Source organism: Nuphar pumila, chromosome 11, assembly GCF_984573655.1.
Source record: "Nuphar pumila chromosome 11, dmNupPumi1.hap1.1, whole genome shotgun sequence".
In the NCBI taxonomy this organism is placed as follows: Eukaryota; Viridiplantae; Streptophyta; class Magnoliopsida; order Nymphaeales; family Nymphaeaceae; genus Nuphar; species Nuphar pumila.
The window spans coordinates 8,221,085-8,236,848 of NC_143259.1; the positions used below are offsets into that span (position 1 = coordinate 8,221,085).

General features: G+C 36.1%; 1 protein-coding gene across 2 annotated transcripts; it reads left to right on the plus strand.

The window, feature by feature from the left end:
• The first annotated feature begins 1,852 nt into the window (after nucleotides 1–1,852).
• LOC149821837 (bifunctional riboflavin kinase/FMN phosphatase-like) lies at nucleotides 1,853–9,414 on the plus strand. Of its 2 annotated transcripts, none has more exons than XR_016425914.1 (11): nucleotides 1,853–1,963; nucleotides 3,304–3,426; nucleotides 3,622–3,808; nucleotides 4,060–4,190; nucleotides 4,347–4,416; nucleotides 4,554–4,619; nucleotides 7,037–7,191; nucleotides 7,279–7,374; nucleotides 8,392–8,543; nucleotides 8,955–9,048; nucleotides 9,155–9,414. XR_016425914.1 is itself a non-coding variant. In XM_089980645.1 (11 exons), exons 2-11 carry the CDS (start codon nucleotides 3,357–3,359, stop codon nucleotides 9,296–9,298), a joined length of 1,155 nt encoding a protein of 384 aa, XP_089836771.1. In that variant the 5' UTR covers nucleotides 1,853–1,963; nucleotides 3,304–3,356; the 3' UTR covers nucleotides 9,299–9,414. The 2 variants fall into 2 exon arrangements, 1 of the variants encoding a protein (XP_089836771.1); XM_089980645.1 differs by having other exon boundaries at nucleotides 8,965–9,048.
• Nucleotides 9,415–15,764: the final 6,350 nt, after the last annotated feature.

Below are 15,764 nucleotides of genomic sequence, written 5' to 3' on the forward strand. Positions count from 1 at the left end.
TAAAAGTAATCCTAAGCTCTCTTGTTGGGAAGCAGTGAATTTTTTTTTTGATATCTAAAGGGAATGAAAGAACTCAAGCTATGCTATCAGCTAAATAGTTTAAAGTTTGTGGGTTATTCTGATGTTGACTTTGCTGGTGATAGAGATGCGACAAAGTCTACCTCTGGTTATGTATTTATATTAGGAGGTGGGGCAATTGCACGGTCATGCAAGAAACAATGGTGTGGCATAACATAATCAAGAAGCTGAGTATATTGCATGTAATATGGCAACCACTTTTAATGTGTGGATAAATCGCTTCCTAAATGAGTTGAAATAGGATATTCAAAAAGATTCAGTTCAACTTTATTGTAACAATAAAGCTGCTATAAGACTGATACAAATAGGAGCTGATAGCTCTAAAAGTAAGCATATTGAAGTTACATATCAATATATTCATGATATGCTTATGAAAAATGAAATAGCAGCGGATTATATATCTTCAAGTAATATGATAGCAGATCTGCTAACCAAGGGAGTCACTGAGGATATTTTCACTAGACATGTGAATCAAATGAGACTTAAGTATGTCTAAGTGGTGAATGAATAAGTTTACTCAAAAAGTGTGTATGTAAGGTTCCAGATGAGAACAAACATAAAAACACAAGATATCCCTTATAACCAAGTGGAAGATGTAAGGTCATGTGGCCATAAAATGATTGTTGGGAGGCCATCATCAACCGTCACTTTATTTCAACAATCACAATTGTTCATACATGTAATAGTTAAATTACAAACATATTACATATAAAATAATCAAATAATAAAACATGCTTAAAATATAGTTACATGTATGAAACACCAAGAGTTGTGTCTCTTGATGCTGAAGGGATTTCTCTTAGGGATGCATCCCAAGCTTGAACCTCTTATAAGTGTAGTGTATTATATGGAAAGAACGTACAGGAAATCAAGTGTTCAGTTCTCTAAATAGAAAGAGAATTACTATAATCTAAGAGTATTGAATATTGAGGACCTTCCTGGAGATTTCGAGCGTAACAATGCACGCTTCAGTCCGCCAAATTTGTGTTTCTGCATTTGTAGATTCCTAGAGGGGCTAAAATAACTCAGATTCTTTCGTTGCATTTTTGGGTTATTGACATTTTTTTTATCTTTTATATTGCATTAGTAATTTTTCCCAACATCAAACTCTACTCTTTGTACTTGGGTTTTTTTTAGCAGAAATCCTTTCTTTCGGAACTTGTAATAGAATGGTGAATTATTACTCTCTTTCATTCTCAAATTTTTAAAGGAGTTGCATATGTTAGGTGAGAATAATCTATTTTTATGGGTAAAATAGACATTTGATGGGCATTTACTAGTTGGCATGAGAGGGTAGGGGCGATCCTTAACCTGTGGATGAATTTGCAAGGGTTAAACGAAAGGCGGGGACTTATTTGCAAAACAGCAAAATGCTGTAAGGCTGGGACAAGATTTCCAACATCAAACTCTACTCTTTGTACTTGGGTTTCGGAACTGGAACAAAAGATATGCTGGGACATAAATAGGATTTACTGCTTGTCTATCTCACTAAAATCCGAGCCATCGACGTTTTCCCGCGGTCCACTGCCATTCCTAAGAGAGAGAGTGAGTGGTTGCTTTGAATATATCCCTCGGTTGCTTTTAAATCCTATTTATGTCCCAGCATATCTTTTGTTCCAAATTCTCAATTTAATCGTTTCCGTATTCATCGACGACGATTCCATGAACTCCGGAGACGTTTCTATCGTGGTAAATTTCTGTGCTTCTTTTCACTTTTCCGTCTTCATCCCTAAGAGAGAGAGTGAGTGGTTGCTTTGAATATATCCCTCGGTTGCTTTTAAATCCTATTTATATCCCAGCATATCTTTTGTTCCAAATTCTCAATTTAATCGTTTCCGTATTCATCGACGACGATTCCATGAACTCCGGAGACGTTTCTATCGTGGTAAATTTCTGTGCTTCTTTTCACTTTTCCGTCTTCATCTTCGTTTTCTGATTCTTATTTGATGCGTTGGCATTACACATTTTCCTTCGTGGGGTGTATTTTCCATCGTTGTTTGTCACTTAGGGGTCTCTCTCTCTCTCTCTCTCTCTCTTGGGTTTTCTTCTTACTTAGCAACGGGTGCTAATTTTTTCCTACAACATAAGTTTTGTTGGGAGTTTGCGTTAAAGGTTGGGTTTTTTAACTGAATTGGCAAGAACAGGTTGTTCCGTAGTCGTTGACCAATCTTAGGTACACCCATGGATGATTTCATGATTAACTATGCGATTTTGGGTGGAATTGGTTTTCTTTTTTGTTCTGCTTTATGGTCAGTTGTGTGAGAGTTTTCCTGCAATTGAATTGGGTACGTAAGATTTTGATTCGCAATTTGTGATGTCTTTTCTTTAATCACGTGTTTGGATGGTTGATGTGTTGGCTTTTACGAAGATGCGTTCTTCATTCATTGGTTAATATTGGGTGCATTTCTCAGTTGTGTCAAACTAACGACTTGGGTCGTCATCTACACTGGTGCATTTTTTGGAGGTATTTTGGAAAATATGAAGTTCTTGAAAAGGGATTGCGGGATTCTAATTGGGAATAGGTTGTCTTTCTTTTTCTCCTCCGTTTGCTGGAATTTTGGTTCTTGCTGTTTTTTTCATTCTTGCTAGCCAAATTGGAGATTTCTTATGGGCATTAAATGTCAGCAGTGGTTGCACCGATTCAGTGGCCCAGGTGATATTCTCAGGCTAAATTGATCAGAGGAATAAATTTAAAAGACTGGTGCATCAATACCATGTTCATTTACAAGGTTAAATATTGCATTGTATTTAGATAGCAGCTGTTTAGGTGGAATTGAAATGGATCACGAGAAAGTTTGGAATGTTTTGTAAACAGTATGTTGCTCTATGGTTAAGTTAATTGAATGCTACTGTGGAGTTTTAGGCAGTGAAAGGAAACTATCTCCAGCTAATTCTAAAAAGTATTCAACTTTCCTCAGAACTATATGCACATGCATGTGTGTGTGCGTGTGTGTGGATGATGCAAACACGTCAATGACATTGTAGTATCCTGTTTGATTTCCCTGAAGTAGCACTTAAATTGTTTCCAAATCATCAAGCCTAGGTTCTTGGGATATTGTGCGAGACTCAGGGTGGTTTAGTTCCTTTGCATCCATGGCATGATTGGTTTGGCAGGATAAACTTGAGTTATGCCCAAACTGTTTGAGTTGTATCAGCATGATCTGAATATATTTACTGAAAAGTAATTCTTTGCGTGAGCTTATTTTTAGTAATTGTTATTTTCAGGTGGCATGAGTGCTCCTTCCAAATAACTTTCTGAACCTGCAAACGTGACAGCAATGACGCCTTCACTTAGAAGACTCGTTTCATGTGTAATTCTTGATTTAGATGGAACACTCATAAACACAGGTATTTCACTGTTTCTTCTTTTCTGTAATGCCACTACCATGACTATTTCTGTAGATCTGCTGCTGCTGTTGCTAGTACTAATTCATTTTTTTGCAATTTTGTCTACTATATGTTTGCAATATATTTGCGCAATTGCTTGAAGCATGTCTATCTATACACAATTACACATGTTTCATTTCATTTTTCCCTTTGCAGAAGGAATTGTGGATGATGTGTTGAAAGTATTTTTGGGTAAGTATGGCAAGCAATGGGATGGAAGAGGAGCACTAAATAGAATAGGAAAAACACCAATAGAAGCTGCAGCCACCATCATAGAAGATTATGGGCTTCCCTGCACTACAGAACAATTCATGGCCGAAATTGCACCATTTTTTTCTGATTGGTAGGATTCACTCATTGCATTGCTTGCATTACACCTTCTCTTTTTCCTAGGTTGGGGTCATTTAAAAGGTTGGACAGAAAATGTTGAGTGATCATAGAAATCATGTCATGTACTTCTAGTGTTCTACATGAGGCGGAATGGAATTTGAAATAATTTTCAATGTCACATCCCTTATTGTTATATTTTGAGTTAGAATTCATTTTGAAATTATTGCTTGTTTTAATGGCTCACTTGGCATTTGATTGTTTCAGTTGGTCCAAGATGAATGCACTTCCTGGTGCTGACAGGTTTATCAAACATTTGCATAATCATGGTGTGCAGATTGCACTAGCTTCAAACTCTCCCAAGGCTAGTATAGAAAAGAAGATATCATATCATCACGGTATCAATCATTTACATAACCATAGTTAATATTTTAATTGGAATTGCCAATGACACTTTCCAAACTGTGGCATTTTCAATATGTCCCAGTTCATTTCCAAAAGGAAAAAGAAATCCTAGTTCAAATCTTTGTTCTTTAATATTTGTACACATGCAGGATGGAGAGAATCCTTTTCTGTTATCATTGGTGGTGATGAAGTGCGAGAGGGGAAACCATCATCTGAAATGTGAGGCTTCCTTTACAAAGGACCAATCATTTTATTAATGTTTGTGTGGATCATATATATATATATATATATAAACCAATATTTTTTGCAGTGTTACCTGATGGCATCTAACTTCCAAGTTTATTTTGCTTTCATAGATTTCTTGAAGCTAGTAAGAAATTGAATGCTGATCCTTCCAGCTGCCTCGTTGTTGAGGATTCACTGTAAGAGAGCACTTATCCTTTATTCTGATGTTTGAAACCTGCTTTATTGTCAGAAGGAACAGGAATCCATATGGGAGAAAATTATGCATTCTTCTGAGGGGGGATATTCGTCTACCCACATGCTGCTATTAAAATTCGTACTCCACATTTTTTCATTATACATTTGTCAACAGCAATAGCAAATTGATGTTCAGTAGCATAGTTATCATTCTATAACCATGTTGATACTGTTTTTCCATATTTTAGTTATAAGGTTCTTTTAAGTGATGTGATAACAAAAAACAATGCTACTATATAGTAAGTTTTATTGTTTATACTTGTCAGCAGTACTTAGTCATTTGTCCATGTTGCAAGCACATGTATGTATATAGAATAAGTGTAGCTATTTCCTCCATTACTTTCCATGGTTAAATTGGCAAGGAAGCAAGATTTACAGGTTCATTGTTCAAATCATCACTGCTTTTGACAAAAAATTCCAATGTGCTACATTCTCAAAGTTGTATCAGAAATCTTTTGTTCATGTGTGCTTTTTCATTATTTCTATTATGGCCTTCCATGCATTCCATCATATGCATTGGTTTGTAAACTATCAATTATCATGAATGGACACATGGGAAAAAGCAACCAGTCAAGGCATGATGCACTGACATAAAAATTGATCTACTTTTGATATGTACTATCAGCTCTTTCAAAGTTGTAATACAGGGTTCAGATTTTTCTTTTTCTATTTCAACATCATGTGGACTAGTAATTACGTGAAATTTTTGCTGGAAACTTTTACACACTTTTTTTTATTGCATTTGGGTTCTCAGTTCTCACAATCCGTGTCCGGGAAATAATTTTAATCATCAGGCGTTGACATTGAGCATGGGCTTGTGTGCAGACCGAACAAGAGGAATCTATTGCTAGGCATTGCTAGAATAAGCATGAGCTCATATATGAGATGCATTGTTACCAGCATCTTCATCATATGGGCCTATTTACTATGGTGCTCAATACAGCAACATGCGAGCACAATATAAGTGCCGCTCTTGGCTTCCAAGGCTGGCCACTGTGAATAGGCATGGATTTCTTGCTGGTTTGTTGGATTGACCCTTAAAGCATGCAAGGACCAATTTGATTTATCAATTCAAATTGACACTTGTATGGTTATTTTATTCTTAGTACTAGGTAGGACGGCTGTACATTACCGTGTTAAGAAAGCCAGTAGAGAACACCTACAAATGGGCTGTAGCAGCCAGAGCCTGTTGGACTTGATGTGGTGTCATGGTTTTAATATTCTTCCACTCCCTCCTCAATGTCTTGGAGGACGGTATTTAGGTGTGGCACTGCTGTTAACCAAAGTTGTTGGCTTAAGATTATCGCACCCTGGCACCCTTGGGGACCAGTTTTTTCATGGTGGGTGCTTTGGTTGAGTAGTGGATAAAAAATAAAGGCTACAGTCAGTGCAGTAGCAAATTCTTAATCCTGGCTTTTAGCAAATACAGAGTTCTGTATCACCCATATACATGAATAAGCTGTCTCAATCACTTTTGATATCCATGGAAATGCAAATTATGCATTTATGAAGACAATAACCTGAGTCTTCAAGTTCTGTCACAAGAACAGTTTAAGCTTTGAATACTCTTATCTTCATAATTTGGGTACAAGGATTTGGTTTTGATTGATTTCAAGGGTGGTTTGCAGGATTCCAGGATGGTCCCAGTTAAGCTCCTTAGGAACGTCTTTGTCATTTTCAGCCAGGTTGTCCCTTAGGCGTAGTTGTTGTTGTTGTCCCTTAGGCGCATCTATAATGAATTGTATAATTTATTCGGAGAACATATCTGTAAATTGGTATAATGATTTGTGAAAATTATTCCATAATCTTATATTGTGGTGACAATTGCTTTTATGAGATGATAAATCGAGTCTTAACAACTGAGAAACTGTTGCTTATAACATTTCCAGGAAGAACCCAGCTTTTTGCTCATGGATCCATTCATTTGATAAAGTGATTTGGTTTCATTCTAACATCAATTCCGATATTGCTGAGTTCTATCACATGTATATTGCGGTGTATGTAGGCCACTTTAGGAACAGTTGTTAACTTGTTATTTTCATTGATTCGCCCAATTATTATGAGAGCTGACAGTTTTGTGCAAATGACCATTGTGAGTTTGATATTTTGAGTAAATGTCAGAAGCATTATGTCCAGCCCAAAGAACTTGTACCATTTCCCTCTAGACTTGGGAAATTCAAAAAGTTTGGATGAGTCAACTGTTAAATCTTTTGAATGAGAACCTCCATGAAAGTTTCTACTTAATAATCACTAAGTAATTATCTTCTATATCATTAGCTGCTATATCCTTGTTTGGGCATTCTTTTTATGTTATTGCAATGTGAAATGAGAGTTGAGTCCTGATCAATACTTTCATCAGGCCAGGTGTCACAGCTGGTAAGGCTGCTGGAATGGCAGTAGTTGCTGTACCTTCTGTTCCAAAGCAAACCCATCTTTACAGCTCCGCAGATGAGGTCATTAATTCTCTACTGGATTTGCACCTTGAGAAGTGGGGTTTACCACCATTTGAAGATTGTATGCATTCAATACTTTCTGGAAAGTCTTTTGGTTCCCTTTGCTTCCACCTGGTCGGTTGTTACATCTGATGGATTTCAAACACAGGGATTGAAGGTACTTTACCTATCGAGCCTTGGTACATTGGAGGCCCTGTTATTAAAGGCTTTGGTCGTGGCTCAAAAGTTCTTGGAATTCCTACAGGTATGTTAAAAAGATATTTCAGAATAATGATCTAATTTGTACATATTTATTCTTCTGAACCTTTTGTTCCTTTTATCTTTTAATAAGGCCAAATATATTATGGTCAGGTTGAACATAGTAGTTACATCTTGCCAGTGAGAATGATGATTACATTCTGCGCCATTGTTAGGTGCAGGACAGAATAATGTATATCTTGATGATAGTAGCATATATTTTTTTTTACGATTGTTTTATCAGGCCACTATGCTCACAAAATCCATTAAAGATTATATATTTTCAGAAACGTAAGAGAACCATAGTTATTGCTATCTCAATATAGTTTTACTTTCATTGGACTAAGAAATTAATTTCAAATGTGTCAGGTGATATAGAAAATTTTACCTTTATAGATGTATGTAATTCTTACTAGGTCAAATTTATCAACAAAAACTTAAACCCTGGCAAAAAAATTCATTTGTGGCACTTTTATTACCTTTCAATAATTTTATAGTGTATAGATATCATTTTGTTGGAAAAGTTGTACATTCATGTAGACAAAACACTTGATTGAGGATCCACCCCTTTTTTGCTCTCAGAAAAAGCCTTTACAAATTTATAAGTTTCATTTATTCATTTGTGGAAGTTCTTCATAAATTTTTGAAAAGTGTATATTCATATTACATTGACTGAGTTTTTTGAGCTTGTAACCTTCCAAAATATTTAGGTTGGTCCATTATGTTTGGACTTGTGTTATTCTAGAAGCATGCTGGTTGTTGAACCGATATGTCATTTGCAGAAAGCTCAAGATGCATGAGGGTGGTAAATGGAGACTTGCACAGCATCTATAATGCATGAAATTATTGCATGCATATATGATTCATCGACAGGGCCATAATAAAATGTTTTATAATTTGCTATAACAGAACCATTATAACGTTCTGGGACAATTGAAGCATGTTGATTGTAGTCTCATCAAGGGTATTTTGTTTGAAATGAAGTTGCACAAATGTGCTTATGGACTTCTTACTGGTTCTGCAGCTAATATATCACCAGATGGCTTTGCGGATATACTTTCAGTGAGAGCCTCAGGGGTGTACTTTGGTTGGGCTGGGCTCTCAACTCGGGGTGTCTATAAGATGGTGATGAGCATTGGTTGGAATCCATACTTCAATAATGCTGAAAAGACTATTGTAAGTATTTGGTTGGTTTGATCCCATTCATAATGATAATTACTTTTCATTGAACGAGTAAATGTAATCTCATGATAGTTGCACTTAAGAAACACTCATGGCTTGTCTCAACTATGGGAAGTTAATATGGCTCTGGTAGCTATTTGGATTGAAAAGAATCTTCAATAGTCTCTATGTGGTTTAACCCTAAGTGTCGTGATTCCAGCTACTTAACCAATCCATGTCCGTGCTATGTATTTTTCACTGTTCTGTAGATTGTTAACCGGTAGTATTGCATCAATGATTGTTACTACTTGCTATATTATCACCCGAGCTTTAATTGTAAACTAAACTACTGAATTATTCTTGAAAGTGATATTGAACATCCATCTAAACTGCAAGAAATGTCAATCTTACTGTGACTGAGCATAGACTATTTCAGGAACCCTGGTTGCTTCATGATTTTAACGAGGATTTCTATGGTGAAGAGCTTTGTCTTGCTATCGTTGGCTACATCAGACCTGAGGTAGTGCTGTTCAATTCTGAATCTCCATTGCAGAATGGCGGATTACACATTCTTCTTGAATGCCTCCTTGGGATCTTAAATTTTTTTCTTCCATGTTCACTTTCAGGCAAATTTCCCTTCATTGAGTGACCTGATTGAGAGAATTCACGAGGATAGAAGGATCGCAGAGAAAGCCCTTGACCTACCCTTGTATGCAAGCTACAAGGATGCACCATATTTGATAACTCCTCTGGCTGAGCATGATCGATGAATCTATGTGATACAATTCTTTTAAGAAAATTTTGAAGTTTGGTTATCATTTCCAGTGAGACTGGTATCATCTGTTAAAAACGGGTCTTTTTCAACAGAATAAAAAGTTGACAAAAATGGTTGTTTTCCAGAAATCATGTTTGGTTTCAAGCATGACAATCAAAGACATTTTATAGGTGGAGAATTGTTACTCTTGTATAACATTTATTGTTGGCTAGAAGGGATAAGAAGTTCAACAGGAATGGTGAATCATTCATTGAAGCGTCTAAAAGCCAGGTTGTTTAAAAGAGCTCAAAGTTGTTCACAACAGGGACTAATCAGGTGCTTAAATTTGGGAATCTGATGCCGCGATGCAGTCAATCAGAATCCAATATGCATGCCAACCCTATGCTAAAAAGATATGGAGCCACATCATGGGGTCCAACTGTTGCCTCTGTTGGTATGCATGGTTGCAGGTCGGTTGGTCCGTCTTAAGCACTCAAATACAAGCCCCTTCACCACCCTTCCCATTCAGTAAGCGTACATGTAATATGCAAAAAACAGGAGTTTGTGGCTGATCTTATTCGGATTTACTAGCAAGTTTGGGATGATAATGGATCTCAGAGAGAGAGAGAGAGAGAGAGAGAGAGAGAGAGAGAGAGAGAGAGAGAGAGAGAGAGAGAGAGAGAGAGAGAGAGAGATGTGACTCTGAGTAGGCAATAGTAATGTACATTAAAGAAGAGTCCCTAGGTTTCAGTTTACCAACAAAGTCCCTAGGTTCAAATCAGGTAAAGACAACATTAAAATGGCGTACAAGGGCTCTGTTCATCTGGTAGGAGTGACTTGTGAATGTCACCAAGTTGAGAAGATGTCATGAGTTTGAAAATCATGGGAAGGGTCTTTTGCTGAAAAGTTGAAGCTCGGTATACCAGCTGAGAAGGCCTTTCAAAAGTGCAGTTGGTGATTGTGTGTGTGTGTGTGTGGGTGGGGGGGGGTTGGAGGTGGAGGTGGAGGTTGGTTGCCGCAAGGAATTCCAGAAAATGAAACGGATATGACAAGCGATGCGTGAAGCAGAAATGGGGAAGCAAGTGTTGAAACGTAGTATGAAGCGATTATTCAAGTGCGAGAAAAATGAAAAAAAAAACACAAAAAATAATATGAAGCATGGGTAGAAGCAAATAAGAAATGACCTAAACACAAATATAAAACGATATAAAATCAACATGTAATCTTCTTACAAATTTTTTTTTAATATGAAAAATGTAGAAAGTAAGGAGAAAGCAACTGAAAATTGACAAAAAGCAAGAGGAAACTGTTAAGTGCAAGGCAATCAATTTGTGAAACAAAGAGAAAGCGGCCACTAAGGGTATGTTTGGATTTGGGGAATTGTATAAAACTTAATTCTATGAATTGAATTCCAAGGATTCCAAAAGGAATTGAAATCCCATTCTGTGTTTGGATTTATGTTAAACCACCCGACGAAAGCATTGGGTGGGGGAAGTAAAAAAAAAGAAGAGAAAAATCAGGAAAAGACAGTTCCCCCATTTTTGGGAACCACCTTCCTCATTATCGCATGGGGCGATGAGGATAAGCCTCACCCCCCATGATCGATGGGTGGGGTGAGGTTTATCCTCACCCATCTTGAGGGCCCTATAAAGAGCCCTTACAATGAGCCCTTCACCCCATCGATACATAGAGCAACATAGAGAGAGCGTGAAAAAAAATGAGTGGGAGAGGGGGAGAGGTTTACCAGAGATGTCATCGGCAATACCACAGGTATGCCATCTTTTTTCTCCTTTTCTGGTCGATCAAAGGGCCGCCAACCATGGTTGCTGGCAAGTTGCAGAAAAATCCCTGGACAACAAGTTGACAACCATGGTTGCTGAGAGAGAGAGAGAGGGTTGGCACTGGCTGACGACCCCTTTGCAACAAAGAGGAAAAATCAGAAGGGATTGTGCCCCTTTCGCCCTTTTTTTTAATGACTCACTTGGGTCGGTCTGGGTCAGTGCGACTCAGACCAAAATCGAACCAGGAACCATGATTGAATCAAGTAAAAATTTTGTTGGGTCGCACCTAGACTGAATCAAGTAAAAAAAAAAATTCAAACCGGTCCAACTTAGTGGTACTGAATCAAACCAACTCAGTCAAATCGAACCGGTTTGGGTGTGAACCAGACTGATTCGGTCTGATTGAATCTTGGTTCTCTGTTTGGATCTGGTCTAATTTGGACCTGAGCGAATTTGGGTCAAGATCGATCTAGTCAGTCTGAATCGATCCAAATTGAATTGGATCCAGACAAATCTAGGTTTAGATCTTGTTTAACAGATATGGATCCAGAGCAGAATTCAATCTAGTTCAGGTCAATGTTGGATCCAGAACATAACTGGATCTGGTTTGGATTAGTGTTGAATCCATATCAGAAATGGGTCTGAATCTAGTCTGACAATTCTGGATATGAATCAGAGCTGAATTCAGATCCAACTCATAGCTAGATGGATCAATTCTGGATTCAAATCATAATTGGGTCTAGATCCAGTCTGATTGTTATGAATCCAGATCAGAACTGGGTCTAGATCCAGTCTGACAGTTTTGGATCTAGATCAGAAATGGATCTAGATCCAGTTTGTGATTAGTTGTGAATCTTGAGAATCCAATTGAATTTTTAAAACAAACCTAGATGGGTCGAGACTAGGTTCAGTAAACCTAGTACTCTAGATGCAGACCGAACTCATTTTGACCTAAGATGAGTCAAATCAAATCATAAGAGTTGAAATAACCAAATTACTCTGGTATGTACCCAATATCTGATTAAGGAAAATGAACATAACTTTACACTCCGAACTCATAATTGAGTGAGGTTTTATGCGTTGGACTCGTATCATAGACGGAGGATCTTTTTGTCCTTTGGTTTTGGTCAAATCAGGGCATAAAAATCGAGGTCTAACAAGTTAACTTAAGAAAGGTATTTTGATAATTATGTCAAAATATAAAGAAGGTATGCTTATTAATATAAACATGCTTGTGTGATGATTATATCCTATTGTTAGAGCCTCTTGAGATTTGATTGTGATTAGAGCACAACATTCGTACTCGAGGTAAGAGATATTATAAGTAATATTAATTATGAACAAACCATATTGCATTACATATTCTGATTGATGTTGCATACTTAGAAATATAGCTCTTGAGTGTGAACATGATATGCATAAAATGACCATGCATAATATCATTGTAATGAGATGATTATATGCACATGTTAGTCATGATATGTGATGCATATTATAAAGAGACTACTTTTGTGATAGCATATCTATATTATAATATGCAAATAATATACATTGTGATGAGATTGTGATTAGACTTGAGTTCTTTTATTCTAATCATGTCATGTAAATTTTATAATGAGATTAGAATACATAACCCTTTAAATCCCAAAAGTGGTGACCTACAGAAATGGCTACCTAGTTTGCAGCAAGAATGCAACCACCATGGAGAGTGGGCCACCAGTGATTTAACAATGTAGAGACTCTACTTTGTTGCATGCTTAGTATGATATAAGTGTAAATCCTAAAGCACTATGAGATTGAGAGTGAGATCCATCGTGTTTATTTTAAGATATTACTCATGAGAGAATGAGTGAAGCACGAGCTTGAGGATAAGGTTCAATGTAATGAAATTAAAATATGACTTAAGGTTATATTCACACAATATTTGAGACTCTAGACAACCATGGATGGTTGAAAGCCATCATGGTTCGGATGTAACATGAACCATGTCGAGATCAACATGTATATTGTGTATATGATGACGTGTTTGAGTGTTTTCATAAAGTATAATGTTGTAAATCTGGTTCTTGCCTATATATATGTTTAAAATACGCAAAAATCATTTTGTAAATTAGAAAAAGCAAGATCGATTTTAGAAGATTGGTTTTCTTGTTTGAATCAAATTGTTGTGAGCATGTTAGTGGGTTATGCCATGTTAGAAAAGTGAATAATGATGTTATCATGTCTGCAAAAATCTAGAATACCATGATTTAATTTATTCATCATGTGATTAGTGCTAAATATAAATTGAATATTAGATCTATGTTGTATTATCCTTTACTAATTGAATTTATGAATTTTTAATGGTGGGTTGGAATGAAAAAGGGCTAAAAATTGCTGTGTATTTTCTGTATTCATGTCATAACATCATCTATTGTGGTGAATCATGCTTTAATGCTACATTTAGACTATGGTTTATGATTTTATCAAGAGTTTATGATAACCTTGTACTATTGTTTCCGTTTATGACCCGATCAATTTTCAAAATAATTTTGTTTCTCTTAGAATACAACAACAACAACTACGCCTTCATCCCAAAACAATTGGGGTCTACGATATGAACCAAAAAAGAAAATCATTTTGGGTCTTCCACATGAATCCTTCTCCTCCAATCATTTCTATTCAATGCCATGTCCTCGGTGAGGTTCAAAGCATTCATATCCTTTCCTACCACCTCTATCCATGTCTTCCTAGGCATACCCCGACCTCTTTTAACTAATATATTTTCTCATTTCTCCATCCTTCTAACTGGAGCATCATTAGGCCTTCGCCGAATATGTCCAAACCACCGTAAACGATTCTCTCTCATCTTATTTTCAATGAGTGCAACACCTACCTTCTTACGTATCTCCTTATTCCGAATCTTATCTTTTATTGTATTTCCACACATCCATCTCAGCATACACATCTTAGAATACGAATAAAAAATAAATAAATAAAAAAACCACGATGTTGTACACATTCGGGGCTTAATTCTATTATGTTATTTTGTTTGATTTGAGTATGTTTTGAGGGAAAAATGTTCGCTGTAATAGAGCATAGTTTTCTGGCTCTGGTTACAGGGTTGTTCTAACCAGATATTTTGAAAGTCTCGAAAACCTATTAAAAAAGAGCTCATTTAAAATCACGAAAAATTTGTGATAGATCCAACATATAGTGAAAGATACTGTAAAAAAAAATTCGTAAAAGAGTTACTATTAAATCTCTGAAAAATCCCCAAGTTGGAAAATCTTTCGCAAATTACAAGAACTGGTCAATTATTTTTCTAGAACAGTCTATAGTTACAAATTTTTTATAATTCCTATATAGGTGATTTTTGAGATCTGTTTTTTTGGTTGTTTTCCTAACATATTAAGGTGTACTCATTAAAAAAAAGAAAGACAAATCTATTTTCTATGTTTTTTGGTTGATTTTACAAATATAGGCAAACAAAGATCCGAATTTACCTCACTTGTCTATTCAAATGCCTAAGTCTTTTTCAATTGGAAATTCATGTTAAACATTACATGAAACATAAATTGTGATATTGGATGCAGGTAATCTGGTTATACAACAAGAATAATGAGGCATGATATTCACAATGTTTAAATGAATTTGTGCCATGTGTAAAGGCATTATGAAATGAAATTTGTAATTAAAATACTTTGTAATTGAATGTATGCACATAATAATACATGATATGCATGTGTGATAGTATGATCTGAAAATGCATAAGTTGCATACATGAAGTGAATTATAAATCAATACCATGTTTGAATTATGCATGCATAAATATGAATGATTAGCCTACCCTAACTACATAAATGCATGTTGATTGCATTACTTGTATAATTTTTTTGGTAGAAACTAATCAAGCGCATGCATATGGTGCTATGAATATTATTGCATATGAAACAAGAATGTGGTTGCATGTTTGCATTGATACACTTAACAAGAGAGTTAATTAAGAAATCAAAATAAAATTAATTCTCTTGTGTCTTATTGAGAGAGTAAGTATGGTACAACTATTGACTCTACGGGGATGTTGTTTAAGCATAAAAGGTTGCATTGTCTCACATCCACAGAGTTAGTGTTAGGGGAAACTACCATGATTTATCCGCGGTGTGGTAGGTAAGACTCATGAGGAAATACTGATATATCAGGTTGTAGGAGTTTGGAAACTCTCTTGAATTTATTGTCCCTCTTCAGAGATATAACCATTGTTAGGGTATCATGCAGGCTAATAAAATACAATTGCATGAATGTACAAGCCTGAGCCGTACCTCCAAACCGGGAGACTCTGTGTTGTACTCACAGATGTGTAATTGGCAAGTGAAACCAGAATGTGAAATGCATGTAGATAGACCATTGCATGTATCATTTAAGCAAGAAAATGATAATTAAAGATAAGAACCTACTCATGCATAAAGGACTCACATCACTGAAATGGTAAGCTGATGCATTTTATATATGTTTATGCATTTCTGTAAATGTTCGTATGTGTATATGATTTGTTGCATTATTGCAAATCTTAGTATGAATGAGTGTGCACTAAGTTGTCTTTCCATTTTGTTATTTAGCATGATTTCATGTTTATTGCCTGCTAAGACCTGTGTTGTATGATTGATGTGCGAGGTTGTATTTGAATGTATTCTGATATCGTGCATTTATTGTAAGTATGTT

What these genes read in the sequence shown, in the direction of transcription:
- LOC149821837 (XM_089980645.1), top strand. Translation starts at nt 3,357, where the DNA reads ATGACGCCTTCACTTAGAAGACTCGTTTCATGTGTAATTCTTGATTTA. An exon ending in TGGAACACTCATAAACACAG is followed by an intron (nt 3,427 to 3,621) that starts GTATTTCACTGT and finishes TTCCCTTTGCAG; the next exon opens with AAGGAATTGTGGATGATGTG. An exon ending in AGTTCTTGGAATTCCTACAG is followed by an intron (nt 7,375 to 8,391) that starts GTATGTTAAAAA and finishes CTGGTTCTGCAG; the next exon opens with CTAATATATCACCAGATGGC.